This window comes from Mobula hypostoma, chromosome 13 (genome assembly GCF_963921235.1).
Source record: "Mobula hypostoma chromosome 13, sMobHyp1.1, whole genome shotgun sequence".
NCBI classification, from domain to species: domain Eukaryota; kingdom Metazoa; phylum Chordata; class Chondrichthyes; order Myliobatiformes; family Myliobatidae; genus Mobula; species Mobula hypostoma.
The window spans coordinates 52919786-52947107 of NC_086109.1; the positions used below are offsets into that span (position 1 = coordinate 52919786).

Genomic DNA, 27322 nt, shown 5'->3' on the forward strand with positions numbered 1-27322 from the left:
CAGAGGTTAAAGAGCAAGGCTCTAGAAGTAAGGACAATGAAGAAATGGTCATGGAAGGCAAAGGAGTGGCTTTGGGGTTGCTTTGAGTTGGTGGAATGGGCCGTGTTCAAGGACTTATCAAAGATCAGAATGAATGCACCATGGTTATCATGGCATTTATAAAAAACCTGTTTTAGATGACTATGACCCCACAGGGAGTCTTCCCCACCAGAAGCCCTGGATGAGCCATGAGATCGCAATCTGCTGAGGGACAATATCGGTGGCATTCAGGTCTAGCAAACAAGCAAAAGTACAAGGAGGTCCAGTTATGATCTCCGGAAAGCCATCTCAAGAGTGAAGTGGAAAGTTTGGACCAAGCTTGAATCACTAAAGGTCGCTGAACTGCTATGGCAGGACTTAAATGCTATCACCTTCTACAAAGTTAAATCAAGTGACATACTGTAGGTGACATCAAGGTTTTGCTCCCAGATGAGCTCAATGTCTTTTATGCATTAGATGATCAAAACATGGCAGGACCTTCACAAACTCCCATAGCTGCCACTGACCTCGATTTCAGCACTAAGGGAGGTTCTGAGTCTGCTCCACTGGTTCTTGGTTATGTTCGATTTATAAAAGATGAAAGCATGGTTCAAGAGTTGTTGTTTGCAAAGGGATTAAAATCAAAAATGAAGGGGGAGTCAATATTTTTGACTGTTGAGCAATTTTACAAAGAGAAGGATATTTCCCTCACCAACATTCATGCTTGTGCAATAGATGGGGCACCATCATTGACAGGACACTGCTGTGTTTCTTGAAAAAAGCCATACCTAACATGTTTACCATGTACAGTGTAATTCATAGACAACATTTTACCACAAAAACCTAAGTGATTGGCTGCACAAATCATTAAGTACCGTTATCGCAGCAGTAAATAAAATCAAGTCCCAAACTTTCAATTCTCGACTACTTCAAGAGCTTTGCATTGAGAATGATGAGCATTTTGAACACTACAAAATGATTGTGATCTGAAGCAGAAGTTAAAAAAAATCACATCAAGACTTTTGGTTACAGAAAGTAATCTGAATGCTATCCTGTGCTGTGGAAAATGGTCGAGCTATTTTTTATTGCCTTACCAACATCATATCTAGTGGAGTCTGGTTTCAGTGCAGTTGTCCAACTTCTTTCAAAGCAATAAAACAGTCCAAAAATTACTGAACGTGGGGATCTGCGATCCTTTTGAGTGACATTCCATCTGATGTTGAGAAGCTGATATTACTGTATCAAGCCCATACATCTCATTGAAAAGAGAAAAAAGCAATGAAGTAGTGAATAGTTGGAGTACTGATGTATATTCTAAAATGGTTTTTACTGTAATTAAATAAAGAAATAATTGCATTTGCAGCTCTAAATAGATTTGAATAATTCTTGTAATTATTTGTCACTGCTTTGGATTTGCAGTTCTTATTTTCTTTCACTGTGCATCATAAATCAAAATTCTTTATAGTTTTATGTAACGGCTAGAAAGGGAGAGCGGGTGCTGGAGATATGGGCAGGGAGCTAAAGGGGCAGTAAGCCAAAAATGTACAATTGACATTTCGGGCTGAAACCCTTCGGGCCGAAACGCTGACTATACCTTTTCAGATACTGCCTGGCCTGCTGAGTTCATCCAGCATTTTGTGTGTGTTGCTCTGCTCTTGATCTGTTGTTGCGTTAGGCAAATCAGAGTGGATCCAGGACACTCCAGACATGCTAGAGGTATTAACAATTAATGAACAGGCAAATATTAGCACACTGGCCTTCATTCCAAGGATGTTGAAACTTAAATGTCAAGAAAGACAAATAAATTGCTAAGAGCTTTGATCAAATGCCATTTGGACTGACGTAGCTTGTGTTTCCTATAATGATGTCTGAGTTTGAAGCCATGAATGATAAGAAAAGGCCAAATATGCATGTTGCATCCTAGGTAACTTAGAAATTGTTGTGACATAATAAAGGTGATTATGTAGATACAGAGAAATTGGGGTGCAAATGAGTGGGGTGTTCTCTCATCTCATAACGTTCGCTTAACTCGTCTATCTGGTTCCCTCTGTTACTAATTAACAGTAGATATTTCATTCTCTAACTCCTAATTTGTTCCCCTAACTTGTAACTATGCTTCTGACAAAGGACAGTTTATGTTTGGATGCAAGCATATCTCCTTTCTCCTTTCCTTCCCTTGGCATCATCTAGACTGTATATTGCGGTTTGTTGACTAATTGGGGGGGGGCGCAGGTGGCATTTGTGTGGAGGGTAGTAATGCCTCCTTTTGGTTGATTGCTGGTTTCTTTAACCAGTTATTCACACTAACTGAAACTGGTACATATGCATCATATCCACATTCCTCTGCCCCTGTAAATTAGTAAACTTCTCTTTAAGGTGTACTACCTCCTCGTGGAGCCTTTCACTCTCCTGTTCCATTCTGTCCCGCACTACTTCAGCTCTCTGCCAATATTCTATGTTTTCTTCTTCTCATCTGTCCCTCTCTATTTTAGCTCCTGCCGACATTCTATTCAATTCTCGATTAAATAGCTAACAGCTACTGGCTTCTGTAATAGTTTAAATCATTTGTCTGACAATTTCCCTTACTAATCTTCCAAAGAGCTTCCCCAGCAGTTTTCTCTTCACTGCCAGTGTGACTAGTATACTCTGTATTTTGGCCATTTCCTCTTTAAGAACTTCTGGAGGAGTCCCTGCCAGTCAAAACAATCCAAGTCCTCCAGACTTGCACTGTTCCCTGAATTCTTCATCCTGGGTTAGCAACAGCTAACTACCCAGCCACAGATCTCTCTGTACATCACCAATATGGTATGCCTCAGATCTCTTGCTAACTCAATGGAGACATTTATTCTCAAATTTACCCAGGGACCTCAATTTTGTAACAGGTATTAACTCTCAATAATTATCAGTTAGGAACAGAGAGAATCTGTATTTGCTGACAAGTACCTTTATTGGCTCAGTTAACAAGCACGTGAATATAGAAAACTAAATACCTCTGTTGGGTTCCCTGACCCTCCATGAACAATCATAGATTAGAAAAGATAATACTCTGGAAAAGGAGTCTACACTGCTCAGGTGTTTCTCTTGATCCCAATGTTATCTCTTAAATTTCAGATGTGGGGTCATCTACTTCTGCAATGGTTGGTCTCCACAGAGTTGCCACTACCAAAATCCTCATTTCTGCCTTTCCTTTATCACACCAATCTGTTATATTTCAATTTCTTTGGCTTTAGCTCATCTGACTAACATGTGTCAACTCACACATCAAAGTTGCTGGTGAATGCAGCAGGCCAGGCAGCATCTCTAGGAAGAGGTACAGTCGACATTTCGGGCCGAGACCCTTCGTCAGGACTAACTGAAGGAAGAGCTAGTATTTAAAAATGGTCTCAGGTTTAGCAAATCATCAAGTCACTAAATAACTACCATCAACAAATGACTTGGAGTACCAGAGGAAACAATACAATGGACCACTGTTACACCACCAGCAAGAATGCCGACCATGTTATTCCACACCCACACTTTGGAAAGTCTGATCACCTGGCTGTACTTCTACTCCTTGAGTATAGGCAGAGACTGAAAACTGCAGCACCAGTAGTGAGGACCAAGAAGGTAAGGACAAGGGAAGCACAGGAGAGCTTGCATGGCTGCTTTGAATTGGTGGACTGGACTGTATTCAGGGATTCATCTTCGAATCTGGATGAGTATGCTGCAGTTGTTAACGACTTCATAAAAACCTACATGGATGAGTGTGTGCAATAAAAAAACTTGCTGTACATTCCCAAACCAAAAGCCGTGCGTTAACCAGGAAAGCTGTGGGGCTAGATCTGTGGCATTTAAGTCTGATGACCCAGGACTGTACTGACTTGCGGAGGGCTATTTCAAGAGCGAAGAAACAATTGTGAGTGAGGTTGCAGACAATAACAGATGCACATCAACTCTGACAGGGTTTGTAAGACATTACTTCCTACAAAGTGAAACCCAATAGCATAAATGGTAGTGATGCTGCACTACCAGATGAGCTCAACACCCCCTATGCCCACTTTGAAAGGGAGAATATAATTACAGCTGTGAAGATCCCTGCTGCACACAGTGACCCTGTGATCTCTGTCTTGGAGGCCAATGTCAGGCTGTCCTTCAGGAGGGTGAACCCTTGCAAGGTGACAGCCCCCGATGGAGTACCTGGTAAGGCTCTGAAAACTTGTGTTAACCAACTGGCGGGAGTATTCAAGGATACCTTCAACCTCTCACTGCTACGGTCAGAACTTCCCACCTGCTTCAAAAAGGCAACAATTATGCCAGTGCCTAAGAAGAGCAGTGTGACTGCCTTAATGACTATCACCCAGTAGCACTCATATCTATGGTGATGAAGTGCTTTGAGACGTTGGTCATAGCTAGAATGAACTCCTGCTTCAACAAGGACCTGGACGCACTGCAATTTGACTATCATCACAATAGGTCTACAGCAGGCACAATAACAAGGAGTCTTAAAACAGCCTTAGATCACCTGGACAGTATAAACACTTATGTCAGGATGCTGCTCATTCACTATAACACAGCATTTAAAACCATCATTCCTACAATCCTGATTAATAAGCTACAGAACCTAGGTCTTCGTGCCTCCCTTTGCAATTGGATCCTTGACTTCCTAACTGGAAAACCACAACCTATGCGGATTGGTAATAATATCTCCTCCTCACTGACTATCAACACTGGTGAACCTTGGGTGTGTGCTTAGACCACTGCTATATTCCCTCTGTACCCATGACTGTGTGGCTAGGTTTAGCTGAAATGTCATTTATAAATTTGCTGATGATACAACCATTGTTGATAGAATCTCAGATGGAGATGAGAGGGCGTGCAGGAGTGAGATATACCAACTAGTTAAGTGGTGTCACAGCAACTACCTTGCACTTAACATCAGTAAAATGAAGGAGCTGATTGTGGTCTTCAGGAAAGGTAAGACAAGGGAAAATGAACCAATCCTCATAGAGGGATCAGAAGTGGAGAGAGTGAGCAATTTCAAGTTCCTAGGTGCCAAGATCCCTGAGAATCTAACCTGGTCCCAATTCTATCAATGCAGTTATAAAGAAGGCAAGACAGTAGCTATATTTCATTAGGAGTTTGAAGAGATTTGGTTTGTCACCTAAAACATTTGAAAACGATAGATGTACCATGGAGAGCATTTTGACAAGCTGCATCACTGTCTGGTATGGTGGAGGGGAGTACTGCACCGGACCGAAAGAAGCTACAGGAAGTTGTAAAATTAGTCAGCTCTATCTTGGGTACTAACCTCTGTATATCTAAGACATCTTCAAGGAGCGGTACCTCAGAAGCGGCATCCATATTAAGGACCCTCGTCACCCAGGACGTACTCTCTTCTCATTGTTACCATCAGAAAGGAGACACAGAAGCCTGAAGGTAGAAACTCAGTGATTCAGGAAAAGCTTCTTCCCCTCTGCCATATGATTTCTAAATGGATATTGAACCCATGAACACTACCTCACTTTAAAAAAAACAGTGATGATTCTGATTCTGATTCATCCGCAGGAAATTCTTTGGGTCCATGTAGGAGCAGAATTAGGCCATTTAGCCCATCGAGTTTGTTCCATCATTTCATCATGGCTGATCAAATTTTCCTCTCAGCCCCAATCTTCTGCTTTCTCTCTGTATCTCTTCATGCACTGTCCAACCAAGAATATGTCAGCCTCTGCCTTAAGTATACAAAAAGACTTGGCAAAGAATTCCACAGATTCACCACTCTTGTGGAAATACATGATAAATAAATACAGAGAACAAAACTGAATTATAGTAAAAAAAAAGTGCAAAAAACAACAGAAATTTTAAAACATAATGAGGTAGTGTTCATGGGTTCAATGTCCATTTAGAAATTACATGGCTGAGGGGAAGAAACTGTTCCTGAATCGTTGAGTGTGTGCCTTCAGGCATCTGTACTTCCTCCTGAACAGTAATGATGAGAAGAAGGCATGTCCTGGGAGGGTGATGGGGGTCCTTAATAATGGACACTGCCTTCCTAAGGCACTATTCCTTAAAGATGTCTTGGATACTACAGAAACAACAGGAATTCTGCAGATGCTGGAAATTCAAGCAACATACATCAAAGTTGCTGGTGAATGCAGCAGGCCAAGCAGCATCTATCGGAAGAGGCGCAGTTGACGTTTCAGGCAGAGACCCTTCGTCAGGACCTTCGTATAGTCCCGACGAAGGGTCTCGGCCTGAAACGTCGACTGCGCCTCTTCCTATAGATGCTGCTTGGCCTGTTGGATACTACAGAGGCTAGATGGAGGTAACTGATTTTACAAATTTCTGAAACTTACTTCAATCTTGTGCAGTAACCCCGCCCCCCCCCCATACCAGAGGGTGATGCAGCTAGTCAGATTGCTCTCCACAGTACATCTGTAGAAGTTTTCAAGTGTTTTGGTTGACAAATCCAATCTCCTCAAACTCTTAATGAAATATAGCCACTGTCGTTAAGAATGAGGTTTCGATATACTTGGAGACTAATGATAGAATAAGTCAAAGTCAGCATGGTTTCTGTAAAGGGAAATCTTACCTAACAAGTCTGTTAGAGTTTTCTGAGGATGTAACAAGCAGGGTGGACAAAGGAGAAGCAGTGGATGTTATTTAATTGGATTTTGAGAAGGCATTTGATAAGGTGCTACACATCAGGCTGCTTAGCAAGATAAAATCCTATGGCATACATGAAAGGTACTGGTATGGATCGAGGAATTTTTGACAGGCAGGAGGCAGTGAATGGGAATAAACGGGGCCTTTTCTGGGTGGCTGCCAGTGACTAGTGGTATTCCTCAAGGGTCAGTATTGGGTCTGTTACTTTTCACATTGTTTGTCAATGATTTAGATAATGGAATTAGTAGCTTTGTAGCAAAGTTTGCCGAGTAGGTAGTGCTATGGAAGCAATGCAGCAAGACTTGGATGAATTGGAAGAATGGGCAAAAAAGTGGCAGATGGAATACAGTGTTGGGAAGTGTTTGACAATGCATTTTGGTAAAAGAAACAATAGTACAAACTATTATCTAAATGGGGGGAAGTTTCAAACATCAGAGGTACAGACTGGTCCTCGTGTAAGCCTCCCAAAAGGTTAGTGTAAAGGTTGAGTCTGTGGTAAAAAAGACAAATGCAATGTTGGCATTTATTTCAAGAGGAATAGAATATAAAAGCAAGGAGATAATGATGAGGCTTTATAAGAGACTGGTCAGGCTGCACTTGGAGTATTGTCAACAATTTTGGGCCCGATATCTCAGAAAGGATGTGTTGTCATTGGAGAGAGTCCAGAGGAGGTTCAAGAAGATAATTCCAGGAATGAAGGGGTTAACATGTGAGGAGCATTTGGCAGCTTTGAGCCTGTACTCACTGGAATTTAGAAGAATGCGGGGGGGGGGTGGGGGGGGATCTTATTGAAACCTACCAAATGTTGAAAGCACTAGATAAAGTGGATGTGGAGAGGATTTTTCCTATGGTGGGTGTATCCAGAACTATAGGGCAAAGTCTCAAAATTAAGTGAAGACCTTTTAGAACAGAAGTAAGGAGGATTTTTCTTTTAGCCAGGGAGTAGTGAATCTGTAGAATGCTCTGCCACAGGCTGCATTGGAGGCCAAGTCCATGGGTATATTTAAGGCGGAAGCTGATAGTTTCCTGATTGGTCAGGGCATCAAAGGATTTGGCGAGAAGGCAGAAGTATAGGGTTGAGTGGGATCCAGGATCAGCCATGATGGAAAGACGGAGCTGACTCATTGGGCTGAATGGCCTAATACTGCTCCTATGTCTCATGGTGTCATGGTCTTATGGTCTTGCTTTCTTTATAGCTGCATTGATATGTTGCTTCCAGTTTTAGCATTATCCCTATTTCCATTCCAGAGCAATGGCACAACATTGTTGTTTATTGTTTATTGAAACTCTACCACCAGCCTGGCAATGTGTTCCAAACACCTACAACTCTCGATATAAAGAAACCTTGCGTCTGTCATCCTCCTGTTATTTTCCTGACAGCACCTTAAACTTATGCCTCCTTGTATTAGCCATTACTGCCCTGGAAAATAGTTTCTGACCGTCCACTTGATATATGCCTCTTATCATCTTTAACATCTCTATCAAGTAACCTCTTTTCCTAAGTGAAAAGCCCTAGCTCACTCAGCCAAGGAAATAAAGGTGTTGTAGAAACCCAAACTCATTCTTGTTATAATAGAACCAACATATTAAAAGCCCACAAAATATTGTAAACACATACTTGGATCCAAAATGTTTGTGATTAAGTTTATTTTGGGCCCCTCTCAATCATCTGTTGGAATTAAGTAGAAATCAGCTCATACTCCGTCAAAGTGATGAATGATCTCATTCTATTTATTGTCCATTCTCAACTCCTTTGTGACTACCTTGTAACTCTCTAGAGTTTTGTCTGATCCTTTCTTCCTAAACCTTAAGTAAACTTCTTTCTTCTTCTTGACTAGATATTCTCTTGCCAACTTCAGTCCTCCATCCTTTCCCTACCTCAATAGGACAAACCTATCCAGAACCCCATACATGTGCTCCCTAAACAGCTCCCACATTTCTGCGGTACATTTTTTCCCAACTTATGCTCCCATGTTCCTGCCTAATAACATCATAATAGCCCCTTCACCAATGAAATGTTTCCCATACTGCCTGCTGCTATCCCTTTCCAGGTATGGTCATTGTCTCTGAGATGCGCAGCCACCAAGAGATCTGACACCTGACCAGGTTCATTGCCTAACATCAGATCCAGTGTGTCATCTCACCTCATTAGTCTGTCTGCATATTACATAGAAAACCTACAGCACAATACAGGCTCTTTGGCCCAAAAAGTTGTGCCGAACATGTCCTTACCTGAGAAATTACCTAGGGTTACCCATAGCCCTCTATTTTTCTGAGGTCCATGTACCAAAATTTCAAGTAGGCTAGACAAGGGAGATGCAATGGATGATATGTATTTGGATTTTCAGAAGGCCTTTAACAAGGTGCCGCACATGAGGCTACTAAACAAGATAAGAGCCCATGGAATTACGGGAAAGTTACATACGTGGATAGAGCGTTGGCTGATTGGCAGGAAACAGAGAGTGGGAATAAAGGGATCCCATTCTGGTTGGCTGCCGGTTACCAGTGGTGTTCCCCAGGGGTCTGTGTTGAGGCCGCTTCTTTTTATGTTGTATATCAACGATTTGGATTATGGAATTGATGGCTTTGTGCCTAAGTATGCTGATGATACAAAGATAGGTGGAGGGGCCGGTAGTGTGGAGGAAACAGAGAGTCTGCAGAGAGACTTGGATAGATTAGGAGAATGGGCAAAGAAGTGGCAAATGAAATACAATGTTGGAAAGTGTATGGTCATGCACTTTGGTAGAAGAAATAAACGGGCAGACTATTATTTAAATGGGGAGAGAATTCAAAGTTCTGAGATGCAACAGGACTTGGTAGTCCTCGTGTAGGATACCCTTAAGGTTAATCTCCAGGTTGAGTCAGTGGTAAAGAAGGCGAATGCAATGTTGGCATTCATTTCTAGAGGAATAGAGTATAGGAGCAGGGATGTGATGTTGAGTCTCTATAAGGCACTGGTAAGACCCCACTTGGAGTACTGTGTGCAGTTTTGGTCTCCTTATTTAAGAAAGGATGTGCTGATGTTGGAGAGTGTTCAGAGAAGATTCACTAGAATGATTCTGGCAATATGAGGAATGTTTGACCGCTCTTGGACTGTATTCCTTGGAGTTTAGGAGAATGAGGGGGACCTCACAGGAAAATTTCAAATGTTGAAAGGCATGGACAGAGTGGAAGTGGCAAAGTGGTTGCCCATGGTGGGGGAGTCTAGTACAAGAGGGCATGACTTAAGCCCATTCAGAACAGAGATGTGAAGAAATTGTTTTAGCCAGAGGGTGGTGAATCCGTGGAATTTGGTGCCACGGGTGTCAGCGGAGGTCAAGTCATTGGGTGTATTTAAAGCAGACATTGATAGGTATCTGAGTAGCCAGGGCATCAAAGGTTATGATGAGAAGGCGGGGGAGTGGGATTAAATGGGAGAATGGATCATCTCATGATAAAATGGCGGAGCAGACTCGATGAGCCGAATGGCCGACTTCTGCTCCTTTGTCTTATGTCTAATATATGAGGAGTGTTTGATGGCTCTGGGCCTATACTTGCTCGACTTTAGAAGAAAGAGTGGGGATCTCATTGAAACCTATTGAATATCGATTCAAAGATTTAAAGGTTCGAAGTACATTTATTATGAAAGTATGCGGTATACAATCCTGAAATTCGTCTTCCCACAGACAGCCACGAAACAAAGAAGAACCATGGAACCAACCTGTTCAAAGAAAAACATCAAAGCACCACCCCTCCCCGTCCATGTACAAAAAAGTCACGCAAGTAGCAGCAAAAAAGCTAGCGAAAACACAATATAAAACACAAAATCAAAAGGCATGTTTCAGTGCAGTCTGGCTCAGTGTTCATTTTCGGCATGTTGCACTAATTCAAAAATCACCCAAGAGTAGTAACAATAAGGATCGACTAGAACTAGAAACTAGAAGACATCATAAACCCGAATTAGAGTCCAAATCTACAATCCTCATCGATTAAACCGTGCTCTGACACCATCCGCCAACAGCACTGAGGGAGAGAAAGAGACCATTTGAATGCAAGGACCTTCCTTTGGGAGCAGCGAGTGAGAGACTGCCATATGCAACCGCAGTGGCTGGCAACAACAAGCGAGAGGCTGGTAGACGACACTGAACACTCGCTTGCCTTCTGCATCCACCTCGCTGATTTCAATCTTCCTCGGCACTTTAATCAGCAAGAGATGATCATGGGCCTATTCAGAGTGGATGTGGAGAGGATGTTTTCTATGGTGGGTGAGTCTTGGACCAGAGTGCACAACCTCAGAATAGAGGGATGTACTTTTGGAACAGAGGTGAGAAAGAATTTCTTTAGTCAGAGACTACCACAGGTGGCTGTGGAGGCAAGTCATTGAGTAAATTTAAAACAGAGGTTTATAGGTTCTTGGCTAATCAGGGCATTGATGGTTACAGGGAGAATGGGGTTGAAAGGGATAATAAATTAGACATGATAAAGTAGTCGAGCAGACTCGGACTGAGTATCCTAATTTTGCTCCTATATCTTATGGTCTTATGGATATACACAGTGAACAGTGGAGTGTGGAGTGTTACGAGAATACACATAAAATTAAGATGTTTGCTGGCCTGGGCTAGCATCAGTGGCATCAGCAGTTGGTCTGCCACCTGCCCTCAGGGGAAGGAGAGATAAGGAACAATGGAGCAGCGTCTGGAGATGTGTAATGAAGGGATGTGGGAGAGAGAGCTGTCTGGAGCGGCTCCCCCCTTTGAACCCTGAACTGTTTGAAGTGATGGACAGGCGATACCCCAGCAGGGGGATAAAAAGGGACAGGTTCGCTAAGGCAACACACACGCCACCCGAGGTAACGAGACCCTGGAAGCGGTGCGCCTCTCACGAGTGGGTGGGAAGTGCCAGACAACGACAAGGGTGGAAAGGTACGATCAGCGGGAACCCGGTGTGTGTCCGCCCTTGCCTGGGTGCCGGGTTCACTGCAGAGGATCGACCGCATCTGGAGGAGGGGTCACAGTCGGTGACCTCAGGTGACATCACCAAGGACCCGCCCAAATGCTGTTTGTGAGCCATCTCGCTGGTCTGTGAGTGAAGCCGTTCTGAATGATCAGTTGTTCCTATTCTATGTCTCTCTTCCCCCACGTTGTCCCCGCCATGGCAACGATTACTGCGAACTGAACTACTAACTGGACTGAACTTTGAGTCATTTTGAAATTGGTCATTTACCCCTAGACAACGATAGAGCTTGATTGATGCTGTTATCTTAATGCTGTGCACATGTGTGTTTATCATCACTGAACTGTTGCATTTATTATCCTTTCGATTACTGTGTTGCTTGTTTCTTTAATAAAACTTTCTTAGTTCTAGTACTCCAGACTCCAACTGAGTGATCCATTTCTGCTGGTTTGGCAACCCAGTTACGGGGTACGTAACAGGAGGAACAGAGAAATCTTTGAATAGAGATCCATAATTCCTTGAAAGTAGTAGGAAGGGGTAGGTAGATAGACAGGTAGATAGAGTCATAAAGAGAGCTTTTGGCACACTGGCTGTCATAAATCAGAATATTAAGTATACGAGTTGGATTTTATGTTGAAGTTGTATAAGACTGGTGAGGCTAAATTTGAAGCATTGTTTGCAGTTCTGGTCTGGAAAGGTATTAATAAGATTGAAAGAATACAGAGAAAATTTGCAAGGATGTTGCCAGATCTTAAGGACCTGAGTTACAGGGAAAGGTTTAATAAATTAGGACTTTTTTTCCCTGGATCATAGTATAATGAGGAGAGATTTTTTAGAGGTATACAAAACTATGAGAGTTACAGCTAAGGGAAATGCAAGCAGGCTTTTTTTTTTACTGAGGTTGAGGGAGATTAGAACTAGAGGTCATATTTACGTGTGAAAGTTGAAATTTTTAAGGGAACCTGGGGGAGATTTTGTAGAGGGTAGTGCAAGTGTGGAACAAGCTGCCAGCGGAAGTGATGGATGAAGGTTTGATTGCATCATTTAAGAGAACTTTGGATAAATATATCAATGGGAGGAGTATGGTGGTGTTGTTGGGACTTGATAGAATAACAGTTCAAAATAAATTTATTATCAAAGTACATATATGTCATCATATACAAACCTGAGATTATTTTTCTTATGGGATACGCAATAAACCCATAATACAATAATAACCATAATAGAATCCATGAAAGAACACACCAACTTGGGCAAAACCAATGTGCAAAAGACAACAAACTGTGCAAATACAAAAAGAAATAAATAATAATAATAAATAAATAAACAATAAGTATCGAGAACATTTGATGAAGAGTCCTTGAAACTTCCCATCGGTTATGGGAACAGTTCAAAGATGAGGCAAGTGAAGTCGAGTGAAGTTATCCCCTTTGATTCAGGAGCCTGATGTTGAGGGGTAATAACTGTTCCTGAATCTGGTGATGTGAGTCCTAACGCTCCTGTACCCTCTTCCTGATGGCAGCAGTGAGAAGGGTGTATGCCCTGGGTGGTGGGGTTCCTGATGATGGATGCTGCTTTCCTGCAACATTGGTTCATGAAGAGATGCTCAGTGGTGGAGAGGGCATTACCCATGATGAACTGGGCTTGTATCCACTACTTTTTGTAGGATTTTCCATAAAAGGCTATGATGCAGTCAGTCAATATACGCTCCACCACACATTTATAGAAGTTTGTCAAAGTTTACGACGTTATGTTGAACCTCCATATACTCCTAAGAAAGTAGAGGTGCTGCTTGCTTCCTGCGTAATTGCACTTAATGTGCTGGCTTCAGAGCAGGTCCTCTGAAATAAAAACACTGAGGAATTTAAGGTTGCTGACCCTCTCCACCTCTGATCCTCCAATGAAGACTGGCTCAAGGACCTCTGGTTTCCTCCACCTTAAGTCAATAATCAACTCCTTGGTGTTGCTAACATTAGATGTTGTTATGGCACCACTCAGCCAGATTTTCAGTCTCCCTCCAATATGCTGACTCACCAGCCTCTTTGGTTCGGCCTACAACAATGATGTTGTCAGCAAACTTGAATATGGCATTGGAGCTGTGCTTAGCAACACATCAGAAGAGTAAAGCAAGTCGAAGAGGGGGTTAAGCATGCAATGATGTAGTGCACCCGTGCTGATGGAGATTGTGGAGAAGTTGTTGCCAATCTGAACTGACTGTGGTTTGCATGTGAGGAAATTGAGGATCCAATAACACAAGGCGGTATAGAGGCGTCAGTCTTAAAGATTGTTGATCAGTTTTGAGGGGATGATGGTATTGAATGCTGAGCTGTAGTTGATAAAGAGCATCCTGATGTGTGCATCTTTGCTGTGCAGATATTCCAGGGTTGAGTGAAGACAGCATGGACTAGATGAGCCGAAGGGCCTGTTCTGTACTGTCATGCTCTATGACTCCATGACTATATATAAAACAAAGTTTTGAAAACCATCTCTATTTGATTTATCTTTTGATAAATCAGAGGATAAAATAGATGCAAGTAATGTTTACTTATACTTCATTGGTAAAGCAGTAATGCTTAATCTTAATTTATATTTTCTGAGAACCATTGGAGGAATTTACTTTTGTGTGTGGTGTGAGTCACTGCAGCTGGAAAGTAGTGATGTTTCCCACCATGGATTTCAGCTGGTCCTTGAGACCATTTTAAATTATTCTGACATCAAGTTCAGATATTTCAACACTTGGACTATATTGCGTCATCAGGGACCAGCATAATCAGAATCAGCTTTATTATCACTGACCTATGTCACGAAATTTGTTGTTTTGTGTTGGTAGTACAGTGCAATCTATTAAAAATTTCTGTACATAACAATAAAAATGTATAAAAAATAAATGAAGATTGTCAAGATGTAGACAAATGGGTTAAATTCTTATTTTTTTTACTAGCTTCACACAAAATGCTGTAGATGTTGTAAATCTGAAATGAAATAAAAAATGCTGAGAATGCTCAATAGATCAGGTAGCCTTGATGCAGGGAGCAAAGGAGAATTATCTGAAACATTAAGCCTCTTCTTTACAGATTCTGACTGATTGTGGTGAGTATGAGATGTTGAGAATCTTCTGCGTATGAAGTTTTTAGATAAATTGTGAATGGCATTCGTGGATGCCCACCCTGTTAAAAAATACAGCAACCCCCAATGAAAGAAATTTTGTAGACAAGGGAAACATTTTTACCCATGCTTAGTATTTAATTTTTGTGGGAGTTGCAATGCCTAGCGAGCCTCAATGCTGTGGCCTTTCCACGATTGTGAATAGTGACAGAAACATATCCTTCCCTCTCAGAAAGCCTTTTCCTTTAGTTCTAGTGTTTGTCATGATTTAAGAGAAATTAAGTTGAAATAAACATAAATCATTTCTAAAAGTAATACTAATAGCAATTGATAGAGTTAGTAATATATTAATATTGATTAAAATTCAAGCAAGCCATTGGCCTTTTCCTACCTTTAGTTAGATGAATGGGGCTATGTAGTTATGGTTGGTGTAGAGTGAGAGACCAAGTGCAAAGTTGTTTGACACTTTAGTTCATAGGTTTTGGAGTTGTTGCTGGAATCAAAGCAGAGTGCAACAGCAGAGCAGACCAGATCTTCGGGGCTGCTGTCACTTTTGTGTGGAATTGCTGGCCAGTACAATCGGAGCAGTGGCAGATGGAATATAATCCAAACGAGAGCGGATTGTCAGATGTTGGCAGGACATATACGTCAACTCATTATTCCTTAGGTGCTGCCTGATCTGCTAGGTTCCTCAAATATTTTGTGTGTTATTCAGGGCATTTATAGTGTCAGGGACCTGAGCAGTGTTAATGTATGGGGAGGCTTTGGTGTGCAAGTTGATTGTTCCCTGCAAATAGTAGATAGAATAGTGAAGATGGCAATTGGCATGCTTGCCTTCATAGGCTGGGGTATTGCGAATAAGAGTTGTGTATCATGTTGCAGCTGTACAAACCTTTGGTTAGAACAGATCTGGAGGATATTATCCATCTAGTCAGCATACAACAGGAGGGATGTGATAACATTAGAAAGAGTGCAAAGGAGCCTTGTCCGAATGTTGCAGAAATTTATGTTGCCTGAAGGCCGGAGAATGAATGGGGTTGAGAGGGAGAATAAACCACCTCTTATAGAATCATGAAGCGGACTCAATGGGCCAAGTGGCCTAATTCTGCTCTTGTGTCTTATGGCCTTATAAAATTGAGGGCCTTGGGTACCAGAGAGATTAGATAGTCTGAATTGTTATCACTGGAAGTTAGTGAGATGACCTATAGAAGTTTATAAAATTAGGGGAAGCACAGATAAAGCAGGCCGAGTTTTTTTATCTCTCAGGACAAGCAAGTCTAATTTTCAAGGACAATGACTTAAGGTAAGAAGGAAGAAATTTAAAGAAGATCTGAAATCATGTTTTTGATACAGAAGATCATAGTTATATGGAACAATTTCCTAGAGGAGGCAGCAGAGGTGGGTACATTTGCAACACTTAAAAAACGTTTCATCAGATACGTGGAAAGGAAAGAATTTGAAAATTATCCAAATACAGATGTCATGCTTGGCATGGACAAAGTAGGCCAAAAGGACCTTATTCTGTTCTATGTAACTCTGTGACTCTATGCATGAGACACAAATAAGCAATATTTACAAAGCTATAAAAATATGATGATATAATGTAATTCCATTAAATTTTGCAAACACATGTCAATACCACTCTTTAAAGTGCATTAATAAACCATATTGACATTCTTAGGGTTGGAAGTGTGCTGTACGGCATTGACAGCATGCCAGATCTACGGCGGAAGAAGACGATGCCTATTGTTCGAGATGTGGTGAGTCACAATTTGAGTTATAGTTTGGCTTTCTTTGAAAATCGTGCTTTATTCTGGAGAGGTTATGCCTCTGAGATGAAAGAGAGGGTGTTACACTTCATTCTAAGGGAGGATGTTACATTTGAAGTTCAGACTTACTTCCTACCTTTAGTTGTGAGCAGCATATTGTTTGATTCAGTTGTCCTGTACTGAATTCTGTGAAACTCTCTGAGCTCCAGGTCATGGCCTGAATACTTGTTGAGGTTTGTGTAGCCATTTGTAGCTGATACCATATTAATGATGGGTTTGCTGTGTGCACAGCTAGTGCCCACCAGACCTATGCAGAGAAACAGATTGCAAGATCAGTCAGGTTGAAATGCAACAGAGCCACTTTGGAGCTTGATGTTACAGCAAACACAAAGTAAGCAAGAGAAAGGTCCCCTACAGTGTGACTGAAACCAAATCTTTCACTGATTGCGAATTGGCTGCAAGTTGATTTCTTCTAGTAGTGGCTTGTTGCAGTTGCTTGAAATTGCAAAGGTTCACAGCAAGAAAGTAACATGGCTGGTGCTGAAGGACCTTTTGCATAGGTTTCTGTGTTAACACTGGTGCTAGAAAGTTTGTAAACACTTTAGAATTTTTTCTATTTCTGCATAGCTTCTTTCCAACTGTGATAAGACTGCTGAACGGATCCTGACCCGGATCTGGGCCGTACCCTGCAAATATGCGGACCTGCCTCTTGGTTTTTTTGCACTACCTCACTTTCCATTTTTCTATTTTCTATTTATAATTTATAATTTAAATTTTTAATATTTACTAATTTTTACTGTTTTTAATATTTAATATTTGTAATCCAGGGAGGGGGAAGTGCAGAATCAAATATCGCTGTGGTGATTGTATCAATTGTTTGGCGACAATAAAGTATAAAGTATAAATATGACCTAAAATGTGATCAAATTTTCGTGCAAGTCCTAAAACTACAAACTCCATTTCCAGAAAAGTTGGGATATTTTCCAAAATGCAATAAAAACAAAAATCTGTGATATGTTAATTCACGTGAATCTTTATTTAACTGACAAAAGTACAAAGAAAAGATTTTCAATAGTTCTACTGACCAACTTAATTGTATTTTGTAAACGTACACAAATTTAGAATTTGATGGCTGCAACACACTCAACAAAAGTTGGGACAGAGGCATGTTTACCATTGTGTGACATCACCTTTCCTTTTAATAACACTTTTTAATCGTTTTGGAACTGAGGATACTAATTGTAGTATATTTGCAATTGGAAATTTTGTCCATTCTTGCTTGATATAAGACTTCAGCTGCTCAACAGTCCGTGGTCTCCGTTGTCCGATTCTCCTCTTCATGATGCGCGATACATTTTCAATAGGAGATAGATCTGGACTGGCAGCAGGCCAGTCAAGCACACGCACTCTGTGTCTACAAAGCCATGCTGTTGTAGACCGTGCAGAATGTGGTCTGGCATTGTCCTGCTGAAATAAACATGGACGTCCCGGGAAGAGACGTCGCCTTGATGGCAACATATGTCTCTCTAAAATCCTAATATACACCTCAGAGTCAATGGTACCTTCACATACATGCAACTCACCCATGCCGTGGGCACTGATGCACCCCCATACCATCACAGATGCTGGGTTTTGCACCTTTCGCTGATAACAATCTGGATGGTCATTTTCATCTTTGGCACAGAGAACTCGACACCCATTTTTTCAGAAAACTAGCTGAAATGTGGACTCATAGAAACATAGAAACATAGAAAATAGGTGCAGGAGTAGGCCATTCGGCCCTTCGAGCCTGCACCACCATTTATTATGATCATGGCTGATCCTCCAACTCAGAACCCCGCCCCAGCCTTCCCTCCATACCCCCTGACCCCCGTAGCCACAAGGGCCATATCTAACTCCCTCTTAAATATAGCCAATGAACTGGCCTCAACTGTTTCCTGTGGCAGAGAATTCCACAGATTCACCACTCTCTGTGTGAAGAAGTTTTTCGTAATCTCGGTCCTAAAAGGCTTCCCCTCTATCCTCAAACTGTGGCCCCTCGTTCTGGACTTCCCCAACATCGGGAACAATCTTCCTGCATCTAGCTTGTCCAATCCCTTTAGGATCTTATACATTTCAATCAGATCCCCCCTCAATCTTCTAAATTCCAACGAGTACAAGCCCAGTTCATCCAGTCTTTCTTCATATGAAAGTCCTGCCATCCCAGGAATCAACCTGGTGAACCTTCTTTGTACTCCCTCTATGGCAAGGATGTCTTTCCTCAGATTAGGGGACCAAAACTGCACACAATACTCCAGGTGTGGTCTCACCAAGGCCTTGTACAACTGCAGTAGTACCTCCCTGCTCCTGTACTCGAATCCTCTTGCTATGAATGCCAGCATACCATTCGCCTTTTTCACCGCCTGCTGTACCTGCATGCCCACTTTCAATGACTGGTGTATAATGACACCCAGGTCTCATTGCACCTCCCCTTTTCCTAATCGGCCACCATTCAGATAATAATCTGTTTTCCTATTTTTGCCACCAAAGTGGATAACTTCACATTTATCCACATTAAATTGCATCTGCCATGAATTTGCCCACTCACCCAACCTATCCAAGTCACCCTGCATCCTCTTAGCATCCTCCTTACAGCTAACACTGCCACCCAGCTTCGTGTCATCCGCAAACTTATCTGACCACAGCACACAGTTCCACAGTCTTTCGGTCCATCTGAGATGAGCTCGGGCCCAGAGAACTTGCCGGCGTTTCTGCATAGAGTTGATGTATGGCTTCCTCCTTGCGTAATACAGTTTCAAGCTGCATTTCTGGATGCAGCAACGGACTGTGTTGAGTGACAATGGGTTTCCGAAGTACTCCTGAGCCCAGGTGGCTATAATTGTCACAATAGCATGATGGTTTCTTAGGCAGTGCTGCCTGAGGGCTCGAAGATCACGCGCATTCAACAGTGGCTTCTGACCTTGCCGTTTACGCACTGAGATGTCTCTGAATTCTCTGAATCTTTTCACAATATTATGTACTGTAGATGTTGAAAGACCTAAATTCTCTGCAATCTTGCATTGAGAAATGTTCCTTTTGAACTGACTAACAATCCTCTCACGAATTTTGGCACAAAGGGGTGAGCCACGACCCATCCTTGCTTGCAAAGACTGAACCTTTTGATGGACGCTACTTTTATACCCAGTCATGATACCTCACCTGCTACCAATTAGCCTGCTTAATGTGGAGTCTTCCAAATCAGTGTGACTTGAATACTCGGCACTTTTCAATCTTATTTTAACTCTGTCCCAAGTTTTGTTGAGTGTGTTGCAGCCATCAAATTCTAAATTTGTGTATGTTTACAAAATACAATTAAGTTGGTCAGTAAAAGTATTGAAAATCTTTTCTTTGTACTTCTGTCAGTTAAATAAAGGTTCACGTGAATTAACATATCACAGATTTTTGTTCTTATTGCATTTTGGAAAATATCCCAACTTTTATGGAAATGGAGTTTGTAGATAAAGAGAACCCAATTAAATAAATAACACAAAAAATTATACTTATTCATTTATTTATTGAGAAAAATGATCCCATATTACATGTATTTGTTGGAAAAAGAATGTGAACCTCTGTGGTAATGCCTTCTACAAAAGCTATTTAGGATCAGGTGTTCCAATCAATGAGATGAGATTGGAGATGTGCGTTGTCCAGGTGCCCTGCCCTATTAAAAAAAAGACACACAAAGTCAGGTTACTGACAGAGCCTGCTATTCTCAAGAAAGATCTGTTTATGTGCTCCGTGCCTCAATCAAAACAACTTTCAGAGGATCTTAGAAGAAGAATTGTAGAGATGCATGAAGCTGAAAACAGCTAACAAAAGCATTTCTAAAGACCTGAGTGTTCATGAGTCCACAGTAAGAGACATTGTCTACAAATGGAGGAAACTCAGTACTGTTGCTACTCTCCTAGGAGTGGGCACCCTGCAAAGATCGCACTAAGAGCTTAATGTGCAATGTTGAAGGAGGTGATAAAAAACCAAGAGTAACAGGACAAGACCTGCAGAAATATCTCAAACTTGCTAAGCCTCTGTTCATGTGTCCATTATAAGAAAAACTGAACAAGGGTGGTTTTCATGGAAAGACAATATAGAGGAAACTGCTGCTCTCCAAAAGAAAACATTGTTGCACATCTCCAGTTTGCAAAAGACCACTTGGATGTTCTACAATGCTTCTGGGACAATGTTCTGTGGACAGATGAGGCAAAAGTTAAACTTCTTGGCAGAAATGCACATTGCTATGGTTGGAGGAAAAAGGGCACTGCACACCAACACCGAAACCTCATCCCAGCTGTGAAGCATGGTGGAAGAAGCATCATGATTTGGGCTGCTTTGCTGCCTCAGGGTCTGGACGGCTTGCAATTGTTGAGGGAATAATGAATTAAAAATTGTATTAAGACATTTTACAGAAGGTCAGGGTAGCAGTCCGTCACCTGAAGCTTAATAGAAGTTGGATGACGCAACAAGATAATGATCAGAAACATAAGAGTAACTCAACAGCAGAGCTGTTTAAAAAGAAGAAAATTTGTGTTTTGGAACAGCCAAGTCAAAGTCCTGACCTTAATTCTATAGAAATGATGTGGAAGGACCTGAAACAACCAGCTCATGCAAGGAAGTCCACCAACATCCCAGAGTTGAAGTAGTTTTATAAGGAGGAATGACCTAAAATTCCTCCAAGCTGATGTGCAGGACTGATCAACAGTTAACGGTAATTGAAAGCAAAGGTTCATATTCTTTTTCCAGCAAATACATATAATATTGCATCTTTTTACTCAATAGATAAATTACAAGTATAATGTTTTTTGTGTTAATTTTTAAATTGGGGTTTCTTTAGTTTTAGGACTTACGTAAAGGTCTGATCACATTTTAGGCCATATTTATGCAGAAATAGAGGAACTTCTACAGGGTTCACAAACTTTCTAGTACCACTGCAGGTGTTACTTTCAGATGTGGATACATCATAAACAATTCTTGTAAAGCAGAATGGTAGGGCATTCACATCAGAACCAAGTTGAAACAACGGAGATCTAAACAAAACTCTCCCTCTACCCCTCAGGAAGCAATACTTTCCCTGAATATAGAAAAGACTCAGATGCTAGAATCTAGAACAAAAAACAATTTACTGGAAGAAGTCTATGGATTATGGGGAGACAAAGGGGTAATCAACATTTCATGCCAAGACCTTGTATCAGGACAGATTCATACTTCTATTGAACTCAGTAAGGAACAATTAGTGCATTCATAAGCAATATGCTGCAGTCTAACCACAACAATCACTGTGTTCTTTGTTGTGGTTGCCAGGGTGACTGGAGTACTAAATGTTTACACATGTATTCTTGCACCTGGAACCTGAGATACGTATATACAACTCTTCACAGCTTGCTGGCCTCCTCTTGCAAATGGATTTCATGTTTGTCATGGGATGAACCCACAAACAGAGAGCACGTGTGATATTGCTAGGTTGTAAGCTTCCACCTTGGCTGTGTGCATATTATCTCACACCAACATATCTGTGAAACCTTATTTGGTATTTTGGCAAAGGTAATGAATCATGCCAGTCCCGGCTGCAATCATATCTTCATTCTACAGCGGTCTGTTGTACAATCTGCATCGAACCACTGTGGCAAACCAGTGGATGTTTACTGACTGGGCAGAGAAATACTTTGGTCACCTGGCTGAGAACTCTTTGAACAGCCACCCTGCACCCCGGGCATTCTGCATACGAAAGGAAGCTTTGCTGTCAGATTTAATGTGAGGAAACAGATCACCAAGTGTTAAAAGTATTTGGCTGGCCAAACCCTGTTTAGGAGAGTAATATGGGGTGCCCTTCTGTGTGCTGCATGACTACAGTATGTGATGGTGAGACAACAGACCTTCCCTGACTTATACATGACTTATACATGACTTATCAATGACACAGACTTATACCATGAGAGTGAAAACAAAATCACCTGAGCACTATTTCTTTAACACAATCAGCTCCCCCTTTCTGGCCATCACATCTTTTAACTGATTCATCAAGTTCGCTAATGATACAACAGTGGTTGGCCTCATCAGCAACAATGATGAGTTGGCATACAGAGAAGGGGTGGAGAGGCTTGTCAAATGGTGTGGGAACAACAACCTGAGTCTCAATGGGGACAAGACAAAAGAGAAAATTGTGGACTTCAGGAAGGCTCTGCCATGGAGAGAGTGAAGGGCACAAAGTTCTTTGTTACGCGCATAATGTACGCTCTAATCTGGGCCTACAACACCTTCCTGTTAGTCAAAAAGGCACAACAGCGTCTATACTTTCTGAGGAGATTGAGGCTCCCCGCCCGAATTCTTACAACTTTCTACAGGAGTACTGTCGCGAGAGCGTCCAGTCTGGCTGTTTGATTGTGTGGTACAGAACCTGCTAGGCATCAAATTGCAAGACCCTACAGAGGACAGTAAAACCTGCCAAGAGGTGTGCTGGGGTTTCTGTGCTCCCTATTTGTGATATTTACCAGGAGTATTGTATATGAAGGCCCTGAAGCATTGATGAGGATCCCTACTACCTATCCCAAAATCTCTTTAACCCACTACCATCAGGAAGAAGGTGCAGGAGCATCAAGACTAGTATTGCCAGTCTGGATAACAGCCTCTTTCCCCTAACTATGACACTAATGAATACCTTGCCACCACTGAGGTTTAGATGCCAGGACAGTGGGCTGTTTATTGTACTGTTCACTGTTTACCTGCACTGCGCACTGTTGAATTTTATTACCTAATCTAGATAAGATAATTCACTACACAACTCCTAATTAATCAAAGCTAGCACTTTATTGTCTTTGCAAAACCATCAACATAACTATGTTGATCACAGGCCAACAACTTAAAACATCAATTCTACTAGGAGGTACAGAAGCCTGAAGGCACACACTCAGCGATTCAGGAACAGTTTCTTCCCCTCTGCCATCCGATTTCTAAGTGGACATTGAGCTTTGGACACTAACAACAGGAATTCTGCAGATGCTGGAAATTCAAGCAACACACATCAAAGTTGCTGCCTGGCCTGCTGCGTTCACCAGCAACTTTGATGTGTGGAGCTTTGGACACTACCTCACTTTTTTGTAATATACAGTATTTCTGTTTTTGCACATTTAAAAAAAAGTCTTTTCAATACATGTAATTGATTTACTTGTTTGTTAGTTTATTATGTTTTATTTTATTTATTATTATTATTTTCTCTCTCTGCTAGACTATGTATTGCATTGATTGAACTGCTGCCGCTAAGTTAACAAATTTCATGTCACATGCCAGATTTTGATTCTGATTCTGTTCCGTCTGTACCAATACTCAGTCAGAGCACTTACCCAATTTATTACATTGACATAGGGGATCTCCCATTGGCCAAATGATTGATCCTTTTTCTCCCAGCCCCTGGCATAGAGTTCTTCCTTGCAATACTTAGACTTGGGAGTACTTGTCACTTTGCATTTGGAGACCTTGTCTTTATAACCTTTCCTCGTCAGTTCAAATGTTATGTTTCAATCTCATTGAATGTCCTGTGTCAGATTCCCACTGGATGTAGTCCAAGACAGCACCAATATATTGCCCTTCTGCAAGTGACCACTTGTAATTTGAACTTTGTTCTGAATCAGCCAGTAACTAGGCTCAAATTATTCAGGTCAGACACAGACTTCACTACTCATAAGCCTGCGTGTTCTATCGCACTAAAATACACCTCACAGATAATTTTTTATTTGGAAATTCTTGCAAATTCAGCAGATTATCAAGAGTATCACTGTATGAGCTTTAAAGTTATTTGACACAATGCTTACTGAGCAAAAACAGTTCACAAGATAGCTCACAAAATGGAGGTTACAGAGCAGCTTCACAGAATGGCGGCTTCCATTCCTTCAAGCAAATAGCAAGAACAAAGACAATTAGTTTGCTTACTTCCGCTTGTCTTGACTCATTTGAATTCGATGTTTTTTTGCATATTTTAATTCCTTTATGGCCAACAGCACTACATGCATTTTGAATTATATTTTATTAATTTATTTGTGGTAATATTTTGTTTTATGTGCTGTGTATGATATATGTATTGTGGGTGTGCCGTGAAATATTGTTTTGTTTGGTTGTATATACAGTATGTACAATCAGATGACGATAAACAGGAACTTATTGTTCACATAGCAGAAGTTACCATAATCAAACCTAGATTTGTAACTGAAGTTGCCACAGTTCAAATGCAAGACAGTGTCATCCTTCCTGTGCTGGCTTGAGTGCTATCATGCAATATAACTTCAGTAAAGAGAATTTAGATGACATTGGAAGGCTGAGCTGGAGTCTGTACCATCTCTGTCTTGGCAGCAGCAGCACCATAGGCTACCTGAGAGGCAACAGAATGCACAGCAGTGGGAGAACAAATGCTGGCCCGTATTTTACAGCAGGTTGTTGCTCCATGAAACCTCTGCCAACTCCTTGGATGGCATCTTGACAATAACAGAAACCCACCGGATGAGGGATTACTGGATATTTCTAATACTCTTGCAGCCTCTTCACTATTGCAGTCTACAGCCACAGTGTAGGTGGTCAATTCTGACACAGCAGTAAGCTGAGTACAGCTCATGTATCCGTGCGTGTTTTGGGTGGGTATCTGGTGTGCCATATGGTCCCTTCAATGAGTAGAATAGGTCTTTTACTTCTCAACTTTCCACAAAAGCCTCTAGTCCGGTCCCTGAAGATCATGGAACACTTGTTTTATACCATTCCTTATTGTTTCCCAGATCAGATTAATTTTGCAGAATATCTGCCACCCACTGCTCCAACCACAGTACACCTTTCCTCCATTATAGTATAGTTTAGTCTTAAGTGGTATTACTACCCAGTTTTGGCCCTGCTGGAATGCCTAGCCAGGGGTTAGCATTGTCCGGGACTACAAGTATTATAATTATGGCGCAGCACTATGCTTACTTCATTATTACAATGGAGGAATGGGACTCATTGAGCTTTATGATCCAGGGATGAGCTTCAGTTATCCGATGAAGTGGCCTGTGAATTTTGTCTCCCACCCCACCATTTTATCCTTGTATAAATAGCCTTTTCTGAAATGAGATCTATCTCCATATTTTAGCCTGTCTTTCAATAACTAGCTACTAGAGGGTGTGTGAAGCTGTTAATGATCATCTTGCTCTTTAGTTTGTATCTCTAGCTAGTCTAATAGAAATTAAGTATTGTTTATGAAGAGTGTATAAGTGAATTTCTGAAGTCTGCAGAATAGTTCAATGCACTGATCACTTAATAACACTGACATAGAAACCCATTTAGATGTTAACCTTATTGCAATTTATCAGTGTGGCTGTTACATCTGCTTTAAACAATCGTTGAAACATTTATTTATTTTTACAACTGCAAATAGTGAAATTAACAGGTAATTTATTTTCCTTCCATGCTACCTGGATTAAACAGGCGATGGTATGTGCTTTCCAAATATATAAATCATGTCTATTTTGTAACATTCTGCAGCAGAAGGAGTAGTACCGATGAATTAAATAGAAAACAATGTAAACTTAGCCCAGTCAAACATAATTTAATATTTAGCAATATATAACTATTATTGCTTGCTCTTCATTGTCATGATGCCACACATGAAGCTGCTTAACAGGATAAGAGCCCGAGGCATTACAGGAAAAATAGAAGCATGGATAGAGCATTGGCTGATTGGCAGGAGGCAAAGTGTGGGAGTAAAGGGAACATTTTCTGGTTAGCTGCCGATGACTAGTGGTGTTTTGCAGAGGTCAGAGTTGGAACCACTTCTTTTTATGTTATATATCAATGATTTGGGTGACAGAAATGATGGGTTTGTGGCAAAGTTTGCAGGCAATTCTAAAATAGGTGGAGAGACTGTGTTAAGGAAGCAGTGAGGCTGCAGAAGGATTTGGACAGATTAGGAGAATAGGGAAAGAAGTGGTAGGTGGAATACAGTGTCGAGAAGTGTGTGGTCATGCATTTTCGTAGAAGGAATAAAAGCATAGACCTTTTTTCTAAATGGGAAGAAAATTCAAAAATCTGAGGTGCAGAAAGACTTAGATGTCCTCCTGCAGGATTCCCTAAAGGTTAACTTGTAGGTTGAGTCAGTGGTGATGAGGCTAAATGTAATGTTAGCATTCATTTCAAGAGGAATAGAATGTAAAAGCAAGGATGTAATGCTGAGGCTTTGTAAGCACAGGTGAAGCTTCATATGTAGTATTGTGAGCAGTTCTAAGAAAGGATGTGTTAACTTTGGAGAGGATTCAAAGGAGGTTCACGAGTATGATTCTGGGAATGAAAGGTTTATCATATGAGGAGTGTTTGATGGCTCTGGAATTTGGAAGAATAAGATGGAGAATGGGGATATCATTGGAACCTATTGAATGTTTAAAGGCTGGATAGAGTGGATGTAGAGACAATGTTTCCCATAGTGGGGGAGTTTAGGATCAGAGGGCGCAGCCTCAGAATAGAAAGACGTCCCTTTAAAATGGAGATGAAGAGGAATTTCTTTGTCAGAGTATGGTGAATCTGTGGAATTGTTGCCACAGGCAGCTGCAGAGGAAATTGCAGAGCAGACTCTGGGTTGAGTGGCTTAATTCTGCTCCTATGTCTTTTCGTCTTATGGTTATCAGTAACTTGGTATTAAAAAGGGATTTTCGAGATGAATAAAGAATAGCTCCTTCATCAAGCAGATATATGTGCAATTCACAATTTAATGCGTTGGTCTCCCTATTAACAAAAATGGGGCAAAGTCACTGCTTCACACACATTTGTGGGTTGTTACAGAATGGTAGAACTTGCCAATGCCATTGAAGCAGTAAAGC

The 27322-nt window shown here is 41.3% G+C and overlaps 1 protein-coding gene across 4 annotated transcripts in view; it reads left to right on the top strand.

Moving 5' to 3' along the window:
• LOC134355592 (protein unc-13 homolog A-like) overlaps nucleotides 1-27322 on the top strand; it is a 1022883-nt gene that overhangs the window by 579197 nt on the left and 416364 nt on the right. For all 4 annotated transcript variants that reach the window (XM_063065696.1, XM_063065695.1, XM_063065693.1 and 1 more), the window contains one exon: nucleotides 16379-16457. In XM_063065696.1, the coding sequence (XP_062921766.1) occupies nucleotides 16379-16457 (79 nt within the window). The remainder of the gene's footprint in view (nucleotides 1-16378; nucleotides 16458-27322) is intronic.